The 26,927-nt window shown below is 45.3% G+C and overlaps 1 protein-coding gene across 3 annotated transcripts in view; it reads left to right on the top strand.

The window, feature by feature from the left end:
• The window catches only part of CCDC85C (coiled-coil domain containing 85C), a 284,535-nt gene that overhangs the window by 181,318 nt on the left and 76,290 nt on the right, over positions 1-26,927 (top strand). The window contains exon 4 of one of the 3 annotated variants that reach the window (XM_069208294.1): positions 2,279-4,457. The exons of the other annotated variants lie outside the window; for them this stretch is intronic. Within the exon in view, the coding sequence (XP_069064395.1) occupies positions 2,279-2,311 (33 nt within the window). The 3' untranslated portion in view covers positions 2,312-4,457. Of the gene's footprint in view, positions 1-2,278; positions 4,458-26,927 lie in introns of those variants that run through there. 3 annotated transcript variants of the gene reach the window in all.

Raw genomic sequence — 26,927 nt, 5'->3', positions numbered from 1 at the left:
CCACGACATTCTGTTTCTCGTCATATGTACGTGATTATAGATAATCGCCAAGTCTGTTACCTCTGTATTTTTCACACACCCCCATCACGCTAGGAAGAGTCACACCAAAGCAATCCTTTGAGTTGCTTCAAGCATCTATAGGAACTACTCTGTTCCCTAAATCCTGCTTACATTTTGAAATGATGCAATTTCACGTGGAACACTATTTATCTCAGGATCTACTGCCAACCTACAGCCATCCTAATGAGAAAGGAAGGTAGGATCTCTGAAGGATACTTGGGGTTTTAGGTACTTGGGGCTCTTCTCAGGAAAAGATGGAGAGGACCCGCATATAAGGCTCAAATTGTAATTTACCTTGGGGGGCCAGTTTGTAGGAAGGCTTCAGTCAGTGTTACCTCTAATATCTGTGGCGTCTGGGTTCTGCGCTTCCATGCGTTACGACTGGCTCCCGGTTCCTCAGCCTCCCTCTACCAACTGCCTCACGTGCTCTTCCCTCAGCACCAATATTGTGTCAATTTCATCAGAGGCGCTTCCACAGTGTCCGACTCCAGAAGCCTGTCTACCACTGCACTGGTCGGTCATTCAGACAGGTAGATGAACAAATAGAGGGAAATCCTGACTTATATAGCTTTTTCTTTGGCACAGATTCCAACGCTGTAAAAAATCTGTACAGAGTGAATATACTGATGCACATTGTGCACCAGTATTGCCCCGACTGTGCCAGTTACTCCCTTGCCAGCACTGGACTTGTTTCCATCAAAGAATGTTAAAATTAACACCCTCCCAATCAGGCCATAGGTTTTACTGTTTGTGCAAAATAGTAGAAGATGCATGATTGATTTTTTTGCCACCAGAGGTACAGTCGGAGTACTCGTTTCCTGTCCAAAGTCTACTGTGCCTTACAAGAAATCCTTTTATTGGAAACATCCTCATCCTAAATTTGATATATGGGGTTTGCTTAATTTCCGGATAAGTTAGGTAGGGTAGCCTAACAGCAGGTTGCCTGCTGCATTACTAGAGGTTTTTTCAGTTTTTCCTCAAGTTTGAGGCACCAATACAGTTCCTTGGCAATTTGCTAACTAGGGTGGGACTTTTTATTTTTAAAGCTAATCTACCTGTAAAGCTACCAGTGCTTAATTTGTGCTTCTTGTTTCCGGTGTTTGGCGCTTTATTTTTGAGGGCCAGCACTTATTTTTCTACCTCAGGCATTTACTGCGAGCAAAAGACACATATGGGAAAGGCGGAGGAAGAGAAAAATGAAACAGCGTCACAATGGGAGAAAGCTGCAAGAGTGAGCTGAAGGGGCAGGGAGTGGCTTTAAATGGATTGAAAAAGCCCGAGATGGCTTCAGGATTACGCTGCCTCAGTATTCTGTGATCCCACATTTAATTGCAGCAGCCGCGTGTTTAAGAGGAGGGCTTTGGGCACCAGCACGTTTTAATTTACAAATTAAGCACTGAAAGCTACTAAAGGTTTGTTAATCTATGACAACCAATTGCTGTCTCCCCATAGATTTTATGTAAACCACAACATTTCTGCTTTCACCCTTTGTCACTGTTTTACATCTAGCTCTTCATCTTTATTTCTCTCTTGCTTTCGGTTAACGTCTGTTGAAAAATAATATGTCCCATTCTCTAATAATGTGTGCCAGAGCCCTGCAACCACTGGGATTGAGCACGGTTGCTCACTCAGAGAAAATGAGTGTATGCAAACTATGTTCAAAGTCTACCAACACAAAACAATACATCGAATATTTCTCTTTTTACTTTATATGGAGAGAGAAACCACCAACTCTTGAGGTTTTGAGATGGATGTTTTAACAAGCATTGGCAACGCTGAATGTTTTGCTTTTGAGAACTATTGGCTCTGCCAATGAGTTTTGTTGATGTTATGCAGCACGGGATGACTTATGTAACTCATATACGCGCATATATTATGACGCATGCGCAGCCATCATTTTTCTTTACCTACTGATCCGAAATTGATGGGTAAGTAACAGAAAAAAAACTATTTTATTTCTAAAACAGAAGGGCTGCAGGAATATTATACGTGGCCCTCCAAAAAAATTAAAAGCACAGGACAGGGAGGAGGTGGCAAGGGAGGGGCAGGGCCAGGTGGGGGAGTTAAGAGAATATAAATGAAGGGGGAGGGAGCAACAGAGAGGGCGGTAGAGAATCAGTCGACAAAGATACCAACAGAACAGCAAGGTAAGAAAGAAGAAAAAAACAGATGCCTCCGTGTGTTACAGCCCTTCAGTCACTCTACATTTTTTCCTCAGAACACAAAAGCGACTGCCAGTAAATGGAAATAAAAAAAAGTTAAAAGATGGCGTGAGAGCTGCCTTTACAAGATGTCTAAGTGCACCAATGGGACTGATGGGACCAAGTCCGTTTCCCTGGAAGTGGGACATGGCAAATGCCAATCTTGACAAGCTGCAAGAAAGGAACATGCCCAGGAGGGAAGCCACAGCAAACACCAAGAAAGAAACAGCCACGCAGCCTGGAAAAAGCAAATACCGAGCTTTAATTGGACTGTGAAGCAAAACTTTGATATAGATATTAGTCACAAAAGTGCATCATGCTGAACTGTTGTGGGTTTTATGCTTTTGTAAGGACTAACCACCAGTTTTTCTCACTATATTAGCAAGATATAAGTTTGCTTTGCTGATGGTTTGGTGGCGGATGGCCACAAATACATTTAAGATCCTGCCGAAACATAGCCGATGGGTGGGAGAGTGAATATTGAGCACTGTTTGCATCAGTCCCCTGCTTGCTGTATAGGTAACTTCATCCTTCCTACTCTGTAGTTGCAATTAAGTTCTCGCTTATGGATTAGGACCAAAATAGCCCAAAGTTTTTTTTTGTTTTTTTTTTAAACTAGGATTTAACACATTTCTAAAAGTATATGGCACTATACGTGTGCAGGTCTCAGCACACTTGCATATTTGTTGCTGCAGCATCCCAATTAGCCAATTGATGCGTTGTATCGTTCTGTTGCCTTTCTGTGTGATATGGTACAAAAGAGTAAATTGTTGGTTTTGAACCCTAGAGTCTCCATTATGGCTTCGCACTCGACCCATCAGTGGCGTCCTAAGCGTTGAGTTTATGCTCTAGCACCCAGGGACACTAACGTGCTCAACTTAACATTTAAAAACCGTAGCAAGTGGTATAGAAATAGGGGGCGCTCATTTTGATGTACACCCTGATTCATTATGCAGTTAAGGAGCCAACATATTGAGTCAAAATCGACAAAAAAGAATCCTTTTAAGTTGTGATACATTTTATTTGTTTTAATCGAGAATGAAAGGAGGAGCAGCTCGTTACCTTCTACCTTTCTTTCGCCTTGTTGCTGCAGTAGTCTTTTGTTCACCGAGAACGGGGCACACAAGCACATCCTTCAGGCATGGCGTCCAAAACATGATTTATGGAGCTAAGCAGAGCTTAATTTGTGCTTGTTCTTTCCGGTGCTGAGCACCGGCACTTATTTTTGAGGGCCAGGGCTTATTCTTCTGCCACAAGCATTTGCTGCGAGCAAAAGACACATGGGAAAGACGGAGGAAGGGAAAAACGAGAAAGCGTCACAATGGGAGAAAGCACAAAGCTGCAAGAGTGAGCTGAAGGGGCAGGGAGTGGCTTTAAATAGACTGAAGAGGCCCGAGATGGCTTCAGGATTAAGCTGCCTCGGTATTCAATGCTCACTCATTTAAATGCAGCAGCCGTGTGTTTAAGAGGAGGGCTTTGGGCACCGGCACCTTTTTATTTACAAATTAAGCACTGGAGTTAAGTGGCCGTTCCTAATCTTCTCTTGGCTGTAAGACAGCAGGACATTTTTGTTGTAAATCGAAATATCTACAATATTTCTAGTTAAAGAGGTAAGCCACTCCCTTTTCGAAAATATTGTCTGCAAGCTCGCTAGCTCCATTTTATTGCAGCCTTTTCCCCATGTTAAATATTGGTCGAAGTGGACCAGTCATTTAGCAGCTGTACTTTAGCTCGGGAGTGACTAAGTTATTATTAGTTGGAAGTGGGCGTGGTTGCTGCCAGAGGCCACACTTTAAGTGCGCTAATTGAAGCCTGCATTTATTTGCTCAAATTGGTTGATAATTGAAGTCCAGCATTCGACTGTGGTTCCTATGTGTTTATAGCCAGGAAATAGCCACTGAGATTGGCACCTATTAATATAGGTGCAAGAAATTGCTTCTTAAAGAGGTACTATTGTGAAACTGCTTCTCTAGCACATATAAAGTTATATTTGGCAAATATCTATGTATTGTGGAAAAAAAGTAATAATCGCTGTATTTCTGAAATATAAAATGTCTTGTTTTCCCACATTTTCCTTTAATCGATCCTGTACATACAAATAAGATTTGCCTTTATATTTTACTCACTGTTGTTTTTTAATCTCCTTTTTAAATGTATATCATTTATTTAAGAATAAATAAATCCTCCGTTATTGGTCATAACATGCACAGTAAAGAAAATCATTGCATTATGTTGTCACTTCATTCCATCTGACTTAATTCAAAAACACATTGTTTCAAAATTATTTACATGAATTTGTTCAGTCTAAAGAGACTACTATTGCCTGCCTTCATGAACAAATTGATGATTCATCCTTTCGGCTAAGATTGACGTCACTCCATACATGTCTGAACATTTAAGTGTGTGGACCTCTTCCAGTGAAAGGGTTTTAAATAAACTGTACCATGTGGGTTGCACTTTATCCATGCACCGTTGTTCAAACTTGCCTCATACAGGCTCTTCAGTACGTAGGCCCATTTTAACCTGCAGCTCACAGTAGTTTTTTTTTCTCAGTGAAAGCTTTGTTCGTAGGACTTTTGTTACCATACTTATATCAGCTTCCACAGAGCCTGTTAATGCACGTCACTTGCGCATTTCCACTCCACATAGCATGATTTCTATTACAACCTTAATGAGGCTGTCTTGTGGAGCCCAGAGGATCATGTTAAGCTCTGTCCATATTGCTGCACTAGAAACCATGCAGTGCAACTTCAAAGTCAGTCAACATGGTATCTAGAATATCTTCCACCCAGGACCACCGTACCGCATCTGCGTGTACAAGGCCAGCACCAACCTTGACAGAATAAGAAAGAAGAGGGGCTGTTGTGCAGAAGGCATAATTTCAAATTTAAAAATTGACACTCATTTTAGTGCTTTACTGGATTTCTTTGCCAGATCACTCATCTGCTCAAGAACTCTGAGGGCAATTCGGATCTATCCAAGAGACACTTTTCAAGATGAATCATCCTGAGCCTCCTGAGAACTCTACACAGCAGTAGATCATATGGGAGGTCTGGTCTATTGGTCACATCTTGAAAATGATTTGTAAAAGTGATGGGAGAACCTGGAAAAGAGTTGCGTCCCAGGCAGCAAATCAGTGGAGGATAGCCAACTCGCTAGCACTATTAGCTCGCTATGACAGAGCCCATTGGGGCGAGATGCAGGACATAATACAGCATCTCCCCAAAGAACACCAAAAAAGGGCACAACAAGTAGTGGAGGAAGGGCAAGCCATTACAGACAACCAGATAAGATCTGCCCTAGATGCAGCAGATACTGCTGCTAGGAGTGTCAACACTGCAGTCACTTTACACAGACATTCATGGCTCCGATCTTCTGGATTCAAGCCAGAAATACAGCAGGCTGTGTTGAACATGCTGTTCAGCAAAAAACATCTTTTTGGGCCAGAAGTAGACACAGCCATAGAAAATTGCGAAAAGACTGACACAGCAAAGGCAATGGGTGCACTCTACTCCACACCATATAGGGGGTCCTTTTGCAAACCTCAGTTTAGAGGTAGTTTCAGAACACAGCCCTCAGAGGCATCCACCTCTCAGACAAAGCCAACCTACCAACTGCAATACCAACGTGGTAGTTTTAGAGGCACATATAGAGGGCAATACCCCTAAAATAGAGGGAAATTTCAGGCCTCTAAGCAGCCTCCACAGCACCCAAAACAGTGACTTCCCTCATTCCCTTCCACTCCTCTCCTGTGGGGGGGGAGACTACAAAAGTTCCACACAAATTAGCAAAATATTACCACAGACAACTGGGTGCTGTCAATTATCCGCAATGGCTAGTGCTTGGAATTGATAAATACTCCTCCAAATATTCCACCAAGGTCACACAAACCACAGAACACACAATTCTGTTACAAGAAGAGGTCCAATCTCTACTACTCAAACAAGCAATATAATTGGTTCCACAGTCTCAAATAGGAACAGGAGTTTATTCACTATATTTTATAATTCCCAAAAAAGATGGGACCCTCAGGCCAATATTAGACCCCAGGCCTCTCAATCTTTACATCCTGTCAGAACATTTTCACATGGTAACTTTACAGGATGTCATCCCACTACTGCAAAAGCAAGATTCCATGACAGCCTTAGACCTCAAAGATGCGTATTTTCACATACCGATCCATCCTGCACACAGAAAATATCTCAGGTTTGTCATTCAGGGAAAACAGTACCAATTCAAAGTGTTGCCCTTTGGAATAACAACAACGCCAAGGGTATTTACAAAGTGCTTGGCAGTAGTGGCAGCCTACCTAAGACAACATATAAATGTCTTTCCATATTTAGACGATTGACTAATAAAATCAAGCTGTCATACACAATGCCAAAATCATACGCATTATGTAATACAAACCTTACACACACTAGGCTTCTCAATAAACTACAAAAAATCACACCTTCAACCAGCACAAATACAACAGTATTTGGGTGCAATACTAAACACTCAGAAAGCTCTAGCATATCCAAATACACAAAGGATACTAGCGTTCCAAAGTATAATCACACAAATACAACCAAATCAACAATACATTGTCAGATTTGTCTTGAAAATTTTAGGAATGATGGCATCATGTATTGCAATTGTACCACATGCAAGACTAAACATGCGGCCCTTACAACAGTGCCTTGCACTACAATGGTCACAGGCGCACGGTCATCTTCAAGATCTAATGTTGATAGACCGCCAAACATACATGTCCCTTCAGTGGTCGAATTCCATAAATCTAAGCAAAGGGTGGCCATTTCAAGACCCTGTGCCTCAGTTGGGAGATATCCTAAGAAGAAATCACCAACAAACTCATAAATGGGAACTTCATCCTCAAGTACTTCAAAAATACTTTTAAAAGTGTGGAACTCCAAACATAGACCTGTTCGCAACAAGAGAAAACACAAAATGCCAAAACCTGGCATCCAGACACCCACATCCCCTATCTGAGGGGAATGCTCTATGGATCAATTGGTCAGGGATATTTGCATACGCTTTTCCCCCTCTCCCACTCCTTCCGTTTCTAGTCAACAAGGATGGGCACGTCAACCGTGGTACACAATGTTATTAAATCTGTCCGTAGTACCACACTCCAAACTCCCATCCAAACCAGATATGTTGACACAAAACAGAGGCCAAATCAGGCATCCAAATCCCAAGACACTCAATCTAGCAATTTGGTTCCTGAGGTCATAGAGTTTGGATACTTACAACTCCCATCAGAATGTATGGAAGTTATTAAGCAAGCAAGAAACCCCACTACTAGACAGTGCTATGCAAACAAATGGAAAAGGTTTGTATATTACTTTCAATCCTAAAATATAGACCCTCTTACAGCATCAATACATGATATCGATTACTTCATTTACAAAAATCAAACTTGGCATTCTCTTCAATAAAAATCAATCTTACTGCAATTTCAGCATATTTACAAAATATACAACATAGCTCTTTATTTAGATTTCCTGTCATTAAAGCATTCATGAAAGGTTTAAAACGCATCATTCCACCAAGAACACCATCAGTTCCTTCTTGGAATCTTAATATAGTGCTTACAAGACTCAGGGGACCACCATTTGAGCCTATGCACTCGTGCCAAATTCAATTTCTAGCATGGAAAGTTGCCTTCCTAGTAGCAATTGCTTCTTTAAGAATAAGTTAAATCCAAGCCTTTACTCTTGAAGATCCTTTCTTCCAAGTACACAAGCATAAAGTTGTACTAAGAACAAATCCAAAATTTCTACCAAAAGTGTCATATAAATCAAACAGTGGAACTGCTGGTCTTCTTCCCACAGCCAGATTCTGTGGCAGAAAGAGCTCTATATACATTAGGCATCAAAAGAGCTTTAATGTACTATATAGACAGAACTAAACCATTTAGAAAGACTAAACAACTATTTGTCGCTTCCCAAAAACTTCATACAGGCAATCTGATATCAAAACAAGGTTTAGCACGATGGATTGTAAGATGCATCCAGACATGCTGTATTAAAGCAAAAAGACAGATTTTAGTTACTCCTAAAGCACACTCTACAAGACAAAAAGGTGCAACAATGTATTTTTTTGGGAATATACCAATCGCTGAAATATGTAAAGCAGCCACATGGTCATCACCACATACATTCACTAAACACTACTGTGTAGATGTATTATCACAACAAGAAGCCACAGTAGGTCAAGCTGTTCCAAGAACATTATTTCAAACAACTTCAACTCCTACAGGCTGACCACCGCTAATTTATGGGAGGACAAACTGCTTTGTAGTCTATGCACAGCATGTGTATCTGCAGCTACACATGCCATCGAAGGGAAACTATCACTTACCCAGTGTACAGCTGTTCATGGCATGTTCTGCTGCAGATTCACATGCACCCTCCCTCCGCCTCGGAAGCCTGTAGTCGTTTAAGTTAAAAACATTTGTACATATGTATATACATTAGCATGAACATCCCTTACTTTATACCTATATACTCTATTACTCCTTCCTTTACCCTCTGCGGGAAAACAATCTAACAATGGAGTCGATGCCCATGCGCAATCAAACCAAAGAGGAGGAGTCACTCGATCCTGTGACTCGAAAATACTTTTTCAAAGATAAACAACTTGTAACACTCTGAGACCAACACTAAATGGTGGACTAATGCACAGCATGTGAATCTGCAGCAGAACACATATATTATAGCAATTGTCTTTCAATGGTGAATTTTAGGTTGACCAAATTATGGCCAAAAACCATAATCTTCGTTTTTCCTCAGCTGATCATGACGTTACGTAGCTTATGGTATTTGAAGACTGAATCCAATAAACTCCACCTGCATACATCTACATAGATGTGTGCGCTACTCCCTGCTTCAGTCAGTTGTAATGTAGAGACTAAACAGCAAAGGGCCCAAACACATCCCTGCTCGACACATCTGGTCGTTCAAACTTTACAGGAAAGTCATGTGTTTGGAGGGTTAGTAAGCCTACACTGGCAGATGCTTCCGTCTGCCAGATTGAGCCCTCTGATGTAGTGTCAAATTAATTATTATTAATGATTTTAGCCTAAGCGGACCCTTTGCATTTCAACACTTGATATTGTGTTCTTTACCGGGCACCAGTCACTTTAGTATATGCCCATTTTGACATGTTTTGCCTCCACAAATATACCTAAAAAGGTACTCAGCAAAGAATTCTTGTAGTTATATAGTCTGTTAGTACCAAAGGTTTTTTATAATACCAGTACAGTTGATTACCAGAAACTAGAGTACAACTCAGCAACGAATTGAGAAAAGCACCATGACCATATATGGCAGAGCTTTTGCATGAAAATCAATTTGGCTTCATTCCACTGTAAGTTTAAATCAGTGTACTACAAATTGGAAGTGCAAGAGACCCCAGCTGAGACCACGCTTTTAACTTTATAGTCTTGCAGCATGACTCTTCTCTGGATTCACAAGCTGTCCATTATTCATGCCATTTAGTGATTGTGTCCTGAGCTGCACATAGTCCAAACTCCACCTTCCCCTGCCATTTTGGCACTGACCAGTAGGTGGGCAGTGCCATCCCCTAAGACGTTACACATGAGCCCATAATGCCCCAGTACGTGGTTGCCATCTTAAGATTCTTCTTCCCCCTTTTGGAGCCGTACCTTCATCAATGCTAATTTTGTGTACTTTCCACTATTTTATTTTGGTCTAACCATACCCCTTCCTTCATTGGTGAGAAAGGCGGGTCGGATGTGAATAAAATAAACTCTTCTAGCTGCAAAAGTATTATTACAAGTGAGTAACCTCTTCATTACTCCCAAGGGTAGGGCCTCTCTTTTGTCTGAAACAATCCAGTAATGAAGATCTTGAAAATGGAGATTGTGCTTGGATCTCCCTCGGTCAGTACATTTATGCAAATTGATGTCTGAAAAGCTTGTCGTAAGGGATTAAAAAGCATGGATGTAACATTCAGTTGTGAAAATCCTGTGAACTAATTGCGTCTAGCCCCCCATCCCCCAGAAAAAGGGGTAAGGCAGAAGATTATCTGTATGACACCTTTTTGAAGTACAAACTCCGCCCCACCCCCTGGGATCAGTAGGAGCACTGTACATAAAAACGCATATTTTACATTAATTCATAGACAAAACATAAATTAACACATTAAAGCACTTTGTGCACTACATGAATTAACTACAAATGACACAGATATGCAAAGAACCATTAACTTAGCCTTGAATTTAATATCCAGAAACTCCAGAGAAATTCAAAGTAATTTCTTGTTCACTGCAGATGAAAGGCACTACCACACTAGTTGGGTATGCCATTCTTTGAAGTGAAACCGTGGGGAAGTCTTATGTTCCTTAAATGTTAGTTTTCTCAAGACTCTCTATATGATCATTCAGAAAGCTTAATCATTTCTGCCAGATCTCGGGGATGCAAAGCATTGCATGCACGCCAGTCAAATAAAAGCACATTTAGTGACGGTCATTGAAGATCTTTCTAATTAGGGCAGGTACCACCGTTGTTAGCCTGGCTGGAACATGAATGGCAGATTCGAAGGGAACTAGATTCGTCTTTTGAAGGCCAGACGGTAAATCTTTACCTGAGTCCACTTGTGTCCGTATCACTCTTCTAAAATAATTTTGCACTAAAATAATTTTGTGCTTCAAGTTCTTAAATACATCTAAGCATTTGTAGCAAATCAGAAGGTATTAATGTTTTTCCATAGATACACCCGGGACCAGAGAGACCCCAGAAGACAATGGTATGGAAGAAAGAGGTACAGACATGCCATCAACAGTCAGCTTTTGGAGCCAGTGCTCAATGGGAAGAGTACAGTCAATTCCCCAAAAGTGGCACGCTTTCAATCTTCCATAGATTTAGTTAAAGAAAAGTGATGGCTATCAAAAGCTGAACGCATAATTTGGCATATAACAACCTTATGTCATCCAAGATGGTGGTTTATAAATTAATATTGGTACCATCTGCATACGTGTTCCTGCAGACACCCATCTGACTCTCAGGATGCCAACTGGACACTATGGGGTGTATTTAAGATTCTGTGGGGAATGGGATAATGCACAATGTGGATGCCAATGTTTCCGCTGTTTGTTGCTGACTCGAACATGTTTGCACAAACTAAGTGTTATTTTAATTTCTAGATAGAAAGCCATCTTCTCCTGCATCAGAAAGAGGGTGGGGGAGGTTTTAACAGAGGAAGTAATAACTGCACAATACAGGGCAGTGGTAACGAAGATGGGCAACAGAGGGATCTTGAAGAGGCAGTTGTGTGGGCTCAAGTGATATTATTGTAGAAATATCAAACAGTTTGAAGTGCTACGAAATAGTCCTAAAAATGAAGTGAATGACGATACTATGTCCTATTTCACTATTTTTTTCAAGTCTGTTATCTAAACAGTATCGTGATATATCGGTGCTCTAAAATGGAGTTCAAATGCAAAAATCTGTAACCTGCAGAAAATCTGGATGTGTTACTAGCACACAATATATTTTAGCTGTGCTCAAACACAGGAGAATGTGTGGTGATGCAGCAGAACAGTAAGGTGCTCTGCTGACTGGTAAAAAAAAAAAAAAAAAAATCCAGTTTCGGGGCAACTTCTGTTTTTTTTATCCAATGATTTACATGTATTTGATTTTGTAGTGAGCCTCCCCTTCAACTTGAACAAACCATTAAACACATGTATAAGGTGCTGAAACACTTTGACACTTTGTAAATGTTGATGAATAACAGCAATAGATACAAATATAAATTAAAGTAGTGCTTCTAAATAATGTTATTTGACTTTATAGACTCCACTTCAAGGAATAAGAAATTGTCTATCCAGCATTATCAGGATGGACAGTGTCAGACAGATTATGGGGGTCATTTCGACCTCGGCGGTCTTTTGACAAGACCGCTGAGGGACCGCCGTGCTGAAGACCGCCAGTGGTGGCGGTTTTCCGCTCGGCGTATTATGACTGCTGGTAGCCCTCCGTCCTTTTCGGGACGGAGAGCCGCCAGCAGCCATACTGGCGGGCAGCGAGGAAGTGGAGGTTGCTCCACCGCCACGTCAACAGAACACTGCCCACCGAATCACGGTCTGTGATTCGGCGTGGCGGTGTTCTGTTGACGGTGTGGTGGCGGCGGAGCAGCCCCCATGGATCCCGTCCCCTCCCAGAGGATCAAAGGACCAGGTAAGTTGATCGTCCGTTAGGGGAGGGGGGTAAGGGGGTGTTGTGTGCGTGCATGGGGGTGTGCGTGTGTGTATGTAGAGGGGGTGTGTGAGTGTGTGTATGCATGCGGGGGTGTTGTGTGTATGGAAATGAGTGCGTGTCTGTCTGTATGTCTGTATGGATGTGTGCGTGTATGTCTTAATGTGGGTGTGTGCGTATGACTGTGTGTGTGTGTGGCTGTTGGCATGTATGTTGGTGTGTGTGCGGGTATGTGTGTTGGTGGTGCCTGCGTGCATGTCGGGTGTGAATGTGTAATATAATGTTAGGGGTGGGGAGGGGGGTCCTGCCACCTTTGGGGGTGGCAGGGGTGGTGGGGGGTGTATAGAAAGGACTCAGGGTGGGGGAGACCCTATCAGTGCCAGGGAAGGCATTCCCTGGCACGGATATTGCTCACCGCCATGGATTTCATGGCGGTTCCAAACCCAATGAAATCCATGGCGGTCATCCGGGTCATGATACCGCCGGCGGTTTTGTGACGACCGCCGTGCTGTAGACCCAGGTCTCCAGCCCAGCGGTCATCTCCGCCCTGGCGGTCGGATCGGAGAAGTGGCGGATGACCATGGCGGTAACCGCCATGGTCATAATTCCAATTTTTTTTTCCACCAGCCTGTTGGCGGTAAGACCGCCGCTTCTCCGCCGACCGCCAGGGTTGTAATGAGGGCCTATATGTGTTAGAGAGAAGACCAGTAAACACAAAAATACAGCGTTGAGGGCCAAGAATAAGAGTCAAATAGATTGTTAATCCAAAATATAACATAACCTCATGCTCGATTCACACATGCACCAATGATGAGGACCGGAGGACATTGATGATGTTTTTCTGTATCCGCTCCATCAGGCCTTGAAGTGCTTTTCCATTTTCCATGCATATATGCACCATTGAACACAACCAAGAATGCACTGGGAATGGGAATGCATTGGGTTATAGGGCCCTGTACTGGTTGTCAACAAGCCATCACCTGGGCCACAGGAATTCAAAGATAGTGGATGACCAAATTATGCAACAAGAAAAGGCCACTAATTCGTCATAATCTGGCACATTTTGTGGCACTGTTATTCTGCTCTTTTGTCATTTTACCACACACTAAAACTGTCTGGAATGTTTTTTTGCCTCAGTTCCAGTTCAACACCCGTGTGCTGCAACTGAAAGATAACCAGTTAATCTTTGCAAGGGTCTCCCAATGCGCACACCACACGTGGAACTGATTCTTTGTAACTTTTGATTCAGTCCTGCTAAGAAAGATTTTTTTTTATCTTGAATACGGTAAGTTATGGAGCAGATGGCGGATTGTGTGGTATGTGCAGTAAATCCTTAATTATGTGGAAATGGTACCGAGTTGCAAGTTTTTTGTGGCCTTGGCTGTAGTGTTTGCAGTGCAACTGTACTTCAGACTTTTACCTATTAGAATAAGGGTTTCTTGCTTAGATGCGTTATGCAGTTGAGGTTACCCCACTAATGGAACTTTTTGTACCACCCCTACACTTTCACTTGTTCAAAAAATATAAATAGACTTTCAAATCCTATCTAATATAGTACTACATCGGGTACTCTCCCAAACATTTTGTAAAACCAGGATTATACTTTCTTAATGAGTTAAACGCAACAAAGCATAAGGTACTGTTATAGTATCAAGATTTAGGATTGTTTCTGCCATTCGTAGGGCAGCCGAGTGCTCTACACGTATTATTAACCCTTGTACAAATCGTTGTTTTTTATTCCGCTCATCTGTTCCCACTGCCCACATTGTCGTCTGATACAGTAGTTTTATTGATTAATCTGTGTGTGTGAGAGATCACTGGACAAAAATAACAGATCCAGGCTTTAATGAGCTATCCGTGGTAAGCTTTGATGAACTATCAGTCCAGCTGTGTTGATTTTAGGAGTTAAATCCCAGTTAGGTTACGCTTCTTAATATTTTGCCAAATATAAGGTGCCGCAGTTTTACACTGGACCATTTTCACACTCTCAGCACTGCTTATTGCCAACTTAAATGCAGTTAATATCACAGGAACTTAAGTATACATGTGTTACACTCTGTTTCTCTGAAATTAAAAATATGTCGACAGTGTGGCTGTTCAAGGTCACCTGCAAAATTACCACTTTAATGAAGATGCATTGTGGCAATTTAATTTTAAACACGTAAAATGCTGTTCATAATGATATGTTAGTAGAAGTTTCCTAAATAACAATATAGAGCAATTTGTGGTGTTAAGTAGTGTTAATTGCCTTCTTTAAGCATGCCTCAGTTAGTGCAGGTGATTCCACAGCTCTGTCCTGTAAGTACAATAGAACGATACCGCTAACAAAGGAGGGTAGCTTGTTAGAGCACTTTTGAGCGATAATCGTGATGGGGAAAAAAAATCCACTAAGCAAATTTAGACACCTAAATATGGCCATGAAACAATCGGCCAGTTCACCATCAAGCACATACCCACCAAAAATGTTAGTCTAGAGTTAAAATAGTAGATTATCTCAGTGAAACTGACAGCGGGCTGCAGAGATTGCTAAATATTGCAGTAAAGACATTATATTTGGTTGAGATGGAGTGTGTTTTGGTAGCAGATATGATTTAGAAATGATTGAAGAGCTAGTTGCTTATGAAAGTGTCTACACATTTGGATGGATATCTGTGATCCATGGTTGAAATTAGAATGTGTTCCATACTGACACCTACCACCAAGGCGAGTGGTCCCCCGATTGTTTTCTTATGCTGAATGCAGTAAATGAGAAGGATACCTAGGGGTGCCAGTTGGAAAACGAAGGTTGCAATTTCTCCCCTATTTTTTTTGCTGCTGAGAATAACTCAACATAAACAGTGAATAGAAAGCAGTACAAAATAACTCAACTCGGGAGGTGGTGATAAAATGGTTATTAGGAGTATGGATATAATTATGATAGCTCTACACAAAACATGATTTAACAAATATCAATTGGGTGAGAATGTTTCTGGCTTTTACAGAATTGACCATTGAACTGGGATGTACTGCCACTAATCTCTTCCAGACGGACAAGCTGATTGGTTATATTCATTTTGAAGGCTGGCAAGAGTTGAGTAGACATTTGTTTAAGTGGCAGGAGCTATGAAGGCAATTGATATACATCAGGAGTCAGTGCCTTGGAATTGGGAGTGGTTGTGGTTGGTTGGCGAGAACAGAGAGCCGAGTCTTTGGGGTGCTGAGGAAAATGGTGGAGCCGAGGTTGAGATCCATGAGCTGACTTGATGATAAAAGTGAAGAGTTTGTAGGTGGCACAGTTGTGAGCACAAAGCCCCTTGATTTCCGGCCTGACGAATAACGTGAACTGTGTATGTACTTGTCAAAACTAATAGATCAATACATCGGATAACGCTTCGTAAATCAACAGTAACACGTGGCTTAGAAGCTCAGATGCATCTACAATTTCATCAGCAATCAGTTGTTTTGAGAGACATCCTGTTCCTCTTGCAAGTGTTGCAGGCTGAGGTTTGTGGGAACCCCTTGTCCATCCCGCAGTTAGTGCAGACCTAAAGCGCTGCCGGCTTCCACGTATTTCCCCCACTCATAGACTATGAGGATAAATCGACCCAGCGGACGCAGTAGCTTTTACTGTGGAAAAGGAAACTGAGCACAGAATCCTAAGGTGTTTGTAAGTAAGCGGTGGAATATTTCATATGCCATTTTATTGAGATCACCGCCCAATGTTGCTTTTGTGAAACTTTGCAAAGCATTTTAAAGTGGTTAAAGTATTTTTGACCGACCTATAGCCTTAAACACATCTTGCTTGCCACACTCGGATATTTTACCTTTTCGTGAAAGTTAGCAATGCTCGTGAAGGTGCTGCTATTTTGCTTCGTTTTTCGAGAGATGGCCACATGACCTTATTTTGCAGACATCAAAGGTAACCAAAACATCTGCATCTCTGGTATCGTAATTATGTGTTTCTTAGACATAGTTTTCTTTTGAGGTCTCTAAAAAACTTATTTTATATGGTTCATGGCATCCGCCAACCCACAGGAAAAAACAGCCGTGTCTTACTCTCTTGTGCCCGGGAGAATTACATCCCATGTTTACAGTGTAATACTTACGCTCTCAGTGCTGAAAGCCGTCCCCCATGTTTCGTTAAAGCCAGAGTGACGCCGATCGCTGCAAGATGGCGCCGCCTGCCTCCGGGGGAGCTGGATGAGAAACGTTTCTGCACGCGTGGTTCATGGATTATGGGTTAGTGGTCATGCCCCTAGGTACTACTTACGGTGAGGTGATTAATGAAACGTTGATCTCACTTTAGTGGTTTGGGGTTTCTTTGATGTGAATTGTGGGAGAGAAAACGTTCGTATTGGATGGCCAGAGAACTTGTATGGCGAACGACCAGAAAGAATGTAACCAATTTCTCTCGAAAAATAATAAAAGTTACAAAGAATATTAAAAAAAGCATGCATTGACAAAGCCAGTAGGTCTTGCCTTTTCAAACTATTGACTTTGCCTATGGTTTTTAGTAATGCTGTAGAGGATGGTTGGAGAAAAACAACAAAGAGCGGGGTGGAAGCAATACAAAGGGTGCTGGTGGGTAAAGAATCACAGAGGATGGGTGTCAGAAACGTCACTAAGGGTGGTGGGAAAAATGCACAACACTAGTCAGAGAGCAACATAGAGCTTGGTGGAACCAAAGCACATTGGTGAGAGAGAGCAGAAAGTGGAGAGACACATGGGTGAGAAAGCAATGTAGGGGGAGAAGAATAAAAGGGCTGGAAAACACATGCACTCTCATGGAGTGCTTAAACCAAAAAGAAAAAGAGGAGTTTATGAAAAGTAAGCATTGGAAGGAGACAAGTAATGAGGTCATGCTCAAGAGGAGGAACAAACAAAAGAAGAAAAGCCCAAATAACCAGCCTTTGAATCAGGATTGACCGTGTTTACAGGTTTCTTTAATAAAAGCACACCACATAATGAGATTATCTCTACATTGTCTTATTCCCACTACGCAGTAACTAAAATGTACTAGAAAATCAAATTGAAAGTTTATGAAAATGTTAATATAGCCAGCAGGCACTCATCCTAGAGTTCAACATCCTACCACAGAGTTCCTTCTCAAAGTTCATATATTGATTTCCATAGATAAGGCCAACAGGTCTTTGATAAAAATAGTCAACATGTACATTTTTATTAATCTTTGCTAAGACTTTGCTTTACTGTATAACTGGATGCATAGTTTTGAGTGTAAACAAACATAGGGCACAACTTCCCATGAAAACAACAATCAAGTAACAATTGAAAATGGTTGTTAAAAATGAAAAGCTTTTAAAGGCATTAAGAGCCTTATCTGATAGAGACTTCTAGTTGCAGGTTCCTTACCTTAGAATTTTCCCCCAGGCGTCAGACTGGATCCGGAGATTTTTCTTCGAGCAATACCCTTGCGCGTCGGTAGTTGGCGTTGGTCGACTCCGTAGGTGTCGTGGTCGCCATGATGACATCGGGAGTAGTACATAAACGCCACCCTCGTGCAGTGATGTCAATTCTTTTCTTTCCGCGCCACGCGCTGATCCAGAGAGAGCTACCCTAGGCTATTTTTGGGCCGAATTTGAACCGTTTTGTCAGAGTTTTCAGTACGACTTTGGTGCGTCGAGATGTCCCCGAAGACCAGGTTCAAGTCTTGCGAGGACTGCCATCGGACGATGTCGGTGACGGATCCTCATCAGGTTTGTTTGTGGTGCCTCGAGCGCAACCATGACCCGAAGTCGTGCTCCGAGTGTCGGGCCATGCACCCGAAAGCTTTGAGGGAGCGGTCCCTAAAGCTAATGGCGGCCCGGCACTCGACTCCGCGTAGGTCCCGGTCTCGCTCGAGAGGAAGGTCTCAAGATCGGTGGCGGAGCCATCACCACTCGTCGTCTTCGAAGTCCTCAGGTCAAGGTAAGAAGAAGAAGTCAAAGAAGTCCCATCGCTCTCCGACTTCACCCTGTCGTTAGGCCGACGTGACGCGGGATGAGCGTACGTGCACTAGGCCTCCATCCTCAGAGCCTGCGTCTGGGTCGACTCTGTGTTTTCCCTGCCCAACTTAAGGAGTTTTACGAGGCCATGCGCCTCATCTTTGGGCAGGCCGACCCTGATATGGCGTCTTCGGGCCCAAGGGGTTTGGCTGAGGGGCCTGCGGGTTCTGCACCGACTGCTTTGGCCCCGGCGTTAGGCCGACGTGACGCGGGATGAGCGTCCGTGCACTAGGCCTCCATCCTCAGAGCCTGCGTCTGGGTCGACTCTGTGTTTTCCCTGCCCAACTTAAGGAGTTTTACGAGGCCATGCGCCTCATCTTTGGGCAGGCCGACCCCGATATGGCGTCTTCGGGCCCAAGGGGTTTAGCTGAGGGGCCTGCGGGTTCTGCACCGACGGCTTTGGCCCCGGCCACCGAGGTCGCCTCCGGATCCGTGCGCGGATCCGCACCAACACTGGTCGCACCATCGAGACCTTCCCTGCCGCCGGGTCAATTAGCGACGCTCCTGACCTTGGTAGTGCCCACTATCGACGTCAACCCAATTCTTATCCCCAAAGACTCAGAGTCGGAGCGTCATCGGCCGACGCCGCCATCGGCTTCCGTAGACCCTATTCGCCAGAGGTCAGATTTAGATCCATTTTCCTATGGTTATGAACACGGGGAGGAATTTGAGGGGTCCCTAGACCCTTATGAATATCAGGATGACCCTACTATCGGCTGGGCACAGGACTTGGGCGAAGCCAGTGGTCTGGATACTTCTCCTGATGCTGACATGCTGTCTCCTCCTACCGTGGCTATGGCAGAGGGAGCTACTTATAGTATGGTGGTTAGTAGGGGGGCTTAGGTCCTTGGCCTTGAGCTACCTACTGTGGAAGTCAGGTCTAATCTCCTGACTGAGGTGCTTCAGCCTGGGGCTTCTACTTCGGAACCCCTTCTCCCATTCAGTGAGGCCCTCACTGATGTCCTTTTGGGCACATGGTCCAAACCCAACACAGGGGCTCCTGTGAACAGGACTATTGCTCGCCGCCATCGGCCTGCGCCGAATGACCCAAAGTTCCTGTCCCAACATCCTACGCCTATGAGTCTTGTAATCCAGGCTTCCTCTTCTTCTGGCGCATTCCCTTCCGCACCTTCGGATATGGAATCCAAAAGGCTGGAACAATTTGGTAAGAAGTTGTTTTCTTCCTCCAGCCTCGCAAAGTGGTCTGTGAACACCGCATGTCTTTTGGGCCGTTATTCCCACTCACTGTGGGATACGGTTGCACAAGTCCTGCCGCAAATGCCAGAGGAGGCCCGTGCTATCGTCTCCCAAGCAGTGAAAGATGGGAGAGACGTGGCAAAGTTCACTATCCGTTGTGGGCTGGATACGACCGACTCTCTGGGCAGATCGGTTGCGAGGACAGTGGCCTTATGGTGCCATGCCGGTTACGCACTTCTGGCTTCTCGGGGGATGTCCAACAGTCCCTCATGGACATGCCCTTTGATGGCACTAGTCTCTTCGGAGACAAAGCGGACTCAGCCTTGGAGAGATTCAAGGATTCCTGGGCTACGGCTCGGTCCCTTGGTCTTTCCTCCACCACACGCCCACTACAGTCTGCTTTTTGTCCCTTTCGTGGACATGGAAGGGGCGCCCTGTCACGTCCTCTACCCAGCCACCGTGCCATGCACGCTGGACAGCCCATGCGTGGCCGTGGACACGGAATGCCACGTGGCCGTGGGACAGGGAACCAGAGGTCTGTCCAGTCCGCCTCTGCCCCCCCTGCAGCCTCCAAACCCTCCTAGTCTGTCCCCTCACTCCCACCGAGTTGGTGGCAAGATCCACCATCACCTGCCCCACTGGGAACATATCACCACGGACGGGTGGGTTTTGCAGAACATTCAGAAGGGCTACTCCCTCCCTTTCGAACCTGCACCACCACACATGCCACCATCCTTCCATCATCTTCTGGAGGATCATTTGGTGCTTCTCCGCCAGGAAGTCGCGGCTCTCTTGGCCAAGGGAGCTATAGAAAAGGTCCCTGTGCCAAAAGTAGGTCGTGGTTGTTATTCCCGCTACTTTCTGATACCAAAGAAGGACAAGGGCTTACGTCTAATCCTAGATTTTCAGGACCTGAACTACTTCCTCAAGAAGGAGAAATTCAAAATGCTCACCCTGGCTCAGGTGCTGTATGCCTTGGACCCAGGAGACTGGATGGTAGCGTTGGTCTTGCAGGATGCTTATTTTCACATCCCCATCCTGCCTGCCCACAGACGTTACCTATGATTCATGGTAGGTCACAAGCACTTTCAGTTTACCGTGCTCCCTTTTGGCCTTACCAGTGCCCCTCGGGTGTTCACAAAAGTGATGGCGGTGGTTGCAGCTCATCTGCACAGGTTAGGGGTCTCAGTCTTCCCCTACCTTGATGACTTGTCATTGAAGGCTCCTTCGCCCCTACCACTTTCAGACTACGGCGAACCTCCTGCACCAGCTGGGGTTCACTATAAACGTGGCGAAGTCACACCTGACTCCCTCTCAGACGCTCCCTTTCATCGGAGCTGTTTTGGACACAGTGCAGTTTCGGGCTTATCCTCCCGAAAAGCGAGTCCAAGACATTCAGGCTATGATTCCGATCTTTCAACCTCGGTCTTGGGTTTCGGTGATGCTGTCTCTGAGGCTGCTGGGCCTCATAGCCTCCTGCATCCTGCTAGTAACACCTGCAGATGGCATATGCTGGCACTGCAGTGGGACCTGAAGTTCCAGTGGGCACAGCATCAGGGAAATCTCTCTAACATGGTCCAGATCTCGGAGGGGACTGCGAAAAACATGCAGTAGTGGCTTTCAAATCCTGATTGGGTCAACGGCAGATCCCTCTCCCTTCCCCAACCAGATCTCTCTATAGTGACAGATGCGTCACTTCTGGGTTGGGGCGGCCACATGGGGGAGGTGGAGATCAGATGGCTCTGGTCTCCAGGCGAGTCAGGACTCCACATAAATATGCTGGAGCTCCAGGCAATCAGCCTTGCGTTGAAAGCATTCCTTCCCCCTCTCAAAGGGAAAGTGGTGCAGGTGTTCACGGGCAACACTACCACCATGTGGTACTCCAACAAACAAGGCGGGGTAGGGTCCTGGACCCTTTGTTAGGAGGCACTACACCTCTGGGCATGGCTGGAACATCAGGGCATTACCCTGATGGTTCAACATCTGACGGGCTCTCTCAACGCCAGAGCAGACTAACTCAGCCGCCGACGCACAGTCGATCATGAATGGCGTCTCCATCCGGAGGTGGCTCAAGGTCTCTTTCTCAAGTGGGGAGAGCCTTGGTTAGATCTGTTCACCTCCGCAGAGAACACGCAATGTCAGCTATTTTGCGCGTTGGAGTTTCCAAGGCGGCACTCGCTCAGCGACGCTTTTCGTCTCGAGTGGAGCTCCTCCGTCCTCCTTTACGCCTTCCCGCCTATCCCTCTTCTGCCCAGAGTTCTCAGGAAAATCAAGTACAACCGGGCCCAAGTTATCTTGGTGGCTCCGGACTGGGCTCAAAGAGTGTGGTATCCAGAGCTATTGAGCATGTCCATCGATCCTCCACTCAGACTGCCTCTTCGGGAGGATCTTCTGTCACAGCAACAGGGGACGGTTCTCCAGCCGAACCTGTCCAACCTCCGCCTTCATGCTTGGAGATTGAGCGGCAACAGTTGATGGCATTTGCCCTTCCACCCGAAGTCTGTAATGTTATCTTGGCAGCTAGGCGTCCATCGACTAAAACTGTATACGCCTGTCGTTGGAATACATTTGTGGCATGGTGTACCAACAAATCTGTTTTCTCCCTTTCTGCCCCTCTTTCAGAGGTTCTTCTATTCATTCTTTCTTTAGCCCAGCCGGGCTCTGCCTTGGGCACCCTTAAAGGGTGTTTGTCTGCCATTTCTGCCTTTCCTGATCAGCCCTCACTCTTTAAATCTCCTATTGTGAGTAGGTTCTTAAAAGGGCTCACCCACTTATTTCCTCCCACTCCCTTCATCATGCCTCAGTGGGATCTTAATCTTGTATTTACCTACTTGATGTGTACCCCCTTTGAGCCAATGCATAATTGTCCCTTGCGGCTCCTCACATTCAAAACTGTCTTTCTCATCGCGATCACCTCTGATCGCAGGGTGAGTGAGCTTCAGGCCTTTTCTTCAAAGCCTCCAAATTTGTCTGTACACCCTGACAGAGTGGTGTTATGCACTAGAGCTTCCTTCCTTCCTAAGGTGTTTACACCATTTCATGTAGGCCAGTCCATCACTTTGCCTACCTTCTACGCACCCCCACATCCTTCCCATGAGGAGGAGAGACTCCACCGTCTGGACCCAAAAAGAGCGTTGGCATTCTACCTCAATCATACTAAAGATTTCCGGGTGGACAATCAACTCTTTGTTGGCTATGTGGGTGCGAAGAAAGGGAAGGTGGTGCAAGAACGTACCATCTCTCGATGGGTGCTTCTTTGCATCAAAATGTGCTACGCTTTGGCTAGGAAGCAACTTCCTGAAGGCTTGCGTGCTCATTCCACCTGAGCAACTGCTGCATCCACTGTGTTGGCACGCGGAGTTCCTGTCCTGGATATCTGTCAGGCAGCCACGTGGACATCCCTGCACACGTTTGCTAAGCATTACTGCCTGGATAGTCCGGTCCGTCGAGACGTCTACTTTGGTCGTTCGGTCCTGCAGGACTTTCTAGTATGATCTTGGTTCGCAGCCCACCACCGAGGATGGCATTGCTTGGGTATCTATTCTAAGGTAAGGAATCTGCAACTAGAAGTCTCCATCAGATCTACAAGTTAATTACCTTCGGTAACAAAATATCTGGTAGAGACATATTCTAGTTGCAGGTTCCTTACCGCCCACCCATCCTCCCCGCTTGCGAACTGATTTCTAGGGACAGGGATTCCCTCTTTCAGGTCCTTAGCTCTAGCGCACCAATCTCAGTGTTCTTAGCGGCTGTGTGCTCTGGCGTTTAAAGTTGTTAAAAGAAACTGACGTCACTGCACGAGGGCGACGTCTATGTACTACTCCTGATGTCATCACGGTGACCACGACGCCTACGATGCCTGCGGAGTTGACCGACGCCAACTACAGACGCGCAAGGGTATTGCTCGAAGAAAAATCTCCGGATCCAGTCTGACGCCAGGGGAAAATTCTAAGGTAAGGAATCTACCAGATATTTTGTTACCGAAGGTAAGTAACTTGTACGTTAGTTAAAGGGTGGTGGTGGTGTTTAGGGTAGGGTGGATGGGGTCGTGGTGGTGTAGGGTGATGAGGATGATGAAGGTGGTTGTGGTAAACTGGTGAGGGTGGTGGAGGTGAGGGTAGTGGTAGGACTGTGATGAGGGGTGTGGTTGTGAATGTGAGGGTGATGGGTAGTGGTGGTTGTGACTGTGGTGGTAGTGAAGGTCATGGTTGTTAGGGTGATGGGTAGGTTGGTGGTAAAGCTAAGGTGGTGGTTGTGAGCATGGTTGTGACAGGTGGGCAGTAGGGGGTGGTGGGATGGTTACAGAGGTTGTGGAGGTGTTAGGTGCTGGTGGTGTTGAGGTTGGCAGTACTTTGGGTGGTGATAGAGTGGTCGTGGTTATGGCCAGGTGATGATTAAGGTAGGATGGTGGTAGTGTTGTTGGTGGTTAGAGTGGTGGTGGTTAAGGTAGGGTAGTGGTGGTGGTTAGTGTAGTGGATAGGGTGGTTGTGGCTAGGGATGGGTGGTGAGTGTGGTGAGGAGGATAATTGTGGTACTTGTGGGGGTGGTAGTGGCTAGGGCTGGGTGGTGGTGAAGGTGGAGTGGTGGCGGTGATTATGGTGGTTGGCTTTGTGTAGGATGGTGGCGGTTAGAAGGGTGGTTAGGATAGAGTGGTGGTGGTTCGGGTGTCCTAGTTAAGGTGGTGGTGGTGATGGGGTGGTTAGCATTGTTGTTAGGGTGGTTGTGGTTGAAGTAAGGTAGTGGTTAGGATAAGGTGGTGGTGGGTCGGGTGGTGGGGATTATATTGGTGGTGGGGGTTAGGTTGGTGAACATGGTGGTACAGAGGATGATTGAGGTAGATGTGGTGCCAGAAGGTAAGAATGATGAAGGTGGCGGTGCTTAGAGCTGGTTGGTGGTGGTTAAGGTGGTGGTTTTAGAGTGTTGTGGTTAGGATGTTAGTTAGTGGTGTGGTGGAGGGTAGGGCGGTGGCAGTTAGGATGTTGATGTTTGGGGTGGGTGATGGTGGTTAGTAGGGTAGTGGTAGGTAGGATGGTGGTGGTGGAATGGTAGTAATGGTGGTTGTGGTAGAGCGACGTTACTCAAAGTACGGCCCGCGGGCCGCCAGCGGCCCCACGGACCTACCTTGGCGGCCCGCGAGCCGTGAATAGAGGAACTTTGGCCCATAAAAGCTTTTCAACCGGACCAATTTGTTGGGACCTATAAAAACAACTATTGAGTTGAGCTTGAGGCTGCAAAAGATCAAAATGGTTTGAGTGGGCATCAGATCAATGCGGTCATATTCTCATCGTCTATGAAACACATGGGGGAAGATTTACACATTTGTCATGTAGCGCAGCTCGCTAACCAAATCTACGGTGGTGCGCTGCATTGTACAATGGGAAACACACCTCTAGGCCTCATCTACTAAGATTGGCCTGTTGCTCTTTCCTCCGCTGCTCTGGTGCTCTGTTTAAGCTGCCTTGAGCAACACACAGCATAACACAATGGTACAGAGGTGAGTGGGCACAGACTAGCATACGATTTGTACTAGAAGCATGCCCTTCCTGTACCATTTCCTATGCCTAGACACATTTCATAAGTACCCGAAATGTGTGATGCGTGCTGTGCATTTCAGCACAAATGCAATGATTCAGTTTTTCTTTGAAAATAAAAACGTTTCACGTTGTTAACAGCTGCTTTAAGGGGGTGTATTTTTTTTAATACAGAGCCCAGTCTCAAACTCTTATTAGATTGGGCGTTGCATCAAAAACCTATTGATGGGTGTTTGCTCTGAATTGCCAAAGCAGTTCACACAGCACAAAGATTTTTTTATACACAGAGAAAGTGCCACCTTTCTGAAAGTAGGCATCAACGCATCACTTTGCATCAATTTACTTACTTCAATGCAAAGCTTAGTAAGTCTGGGCCATAGCCTTTTCTCCAAGGTGTAGAAATGTCTGTCCCACCCCTATACTGAAAGAAATAGAAGGGCTTTGACTGCAGACAGGTATCATAAATGTTTCTACTTGCTGATTCTTCTCTGCATGCCAGAGGTTTAGCAAGGACGATGCTACAGTAAAACCAATGGATATTAAGTGTCATTAGTCAATATGGCTTAATCTAATTCTAATCTAAAAAAAATTAAGACACTTTGATTATGGTCAAGAACAATTAGCAGTTCCACAACTTTCTTCTAAAGAAACTTTCTTTTATTATTTTATTTTCATTTTAGACGAAGATACAAAATACAACTACAGTTGTTAAAACTTTGCACGAAAGATGGCGCTGTGTGCAGATGGCGCTGTGTGTGTGTTACTGGGGTAGGGGTGAGAGCAGATGGCGCTGTGTGTGTGCGCTGTGTGTGTGTTACTGGGGTAGGGGTGAGAGCAGATGGCGCTGTGTGTGTTACTGGGGTAGGGGTGAGTGCTGATGCCGCTGTGTGCAGATGGCGCTGTGTGTGTTACTGGGGTTGCGGAGAGTGCTGATGGCGCTGTGTGCAGATGGCGCTGTGTGTGTTACTGGGGTAGGGGAGAGTGCTGATGGCGCTGTGTGCAGATGGCGCTGTGTGTGTTACTGGGGTAGGGGTGAGAGCAGATGGCGCTGTGTGTGTGCGCTGTGTGTGTGTTACTGGGGTAGGGGTGAGAGCAGATGGCGTTGTGTGTGTGCGCTGTGTGTGTGTTACTGGGGTAGGGGTGAGAGCAGATGGCGTTGTGTGCAGATGGCGCTGTGTGTGTTACTGGGGTAGGGGTGAGTGCTGATGGCGCTGTGTGCAGATGACGCTGTGTGTGTTACTGGGGTAGGGGAGAGTGCTGATGGCGCTGTGTGTGTTACTGGGGTAGGGGTGAGTGCTGATGGCGCTGTGTGCAGATGGCGCTGTGTGTGTTACTGGGGTAGGGGTGAGAGCAGATGGCGCTGTGTGCAGATGGCGCAGTGTGTGTTACTGGGGTAGGGGTGAGAGCAGATGGCGCTGTGTGCAGATGGCGCTGTGTGTGTTACAATGTTTTGAAAAAGGGGGCGGGGTGGTTGTTCCCCCTCTAAGCCCCGCCCCCTCTAAGCCCCGCCCCCCACCCCCCGCTGTCACTTCAGTGCGGCCCTCGGCCGCAAACCATACTGCAATTTTGGCCCCCGAGAAAAAGTTTGTGAGTACCCATGTGGTAGAGTGACACGGGTGTTGATTAGAGTAGTGTGGGTTTAGGGTAGGGTGTGGGCTTGGGTAAGGTGTTGGTTAGGGTAGAGTGTTGGTGGTTATGGTAAGGTGGTGGTGGGTAGGGCTGTGGTTCGATTAG

Source organism: Pleurodeles waltl, chromosome 9, assembly GCF_031143425.1.
Source record: "Pleurodeles waltl isolate 20211129_DDA chromosome 9, aPleWal1.hap1.20221129, whole genome shotgun sequence".
Taxonomy (NCBI): Eukaryota; Metazoa; Chordata; class Amphibia; order Caudata; family Salamandridae; genus Pleurodeles; species Pleurodeles waltl.
This window is presented reverse-complemented; position numbering and strand designations above follow the sequence as displayed.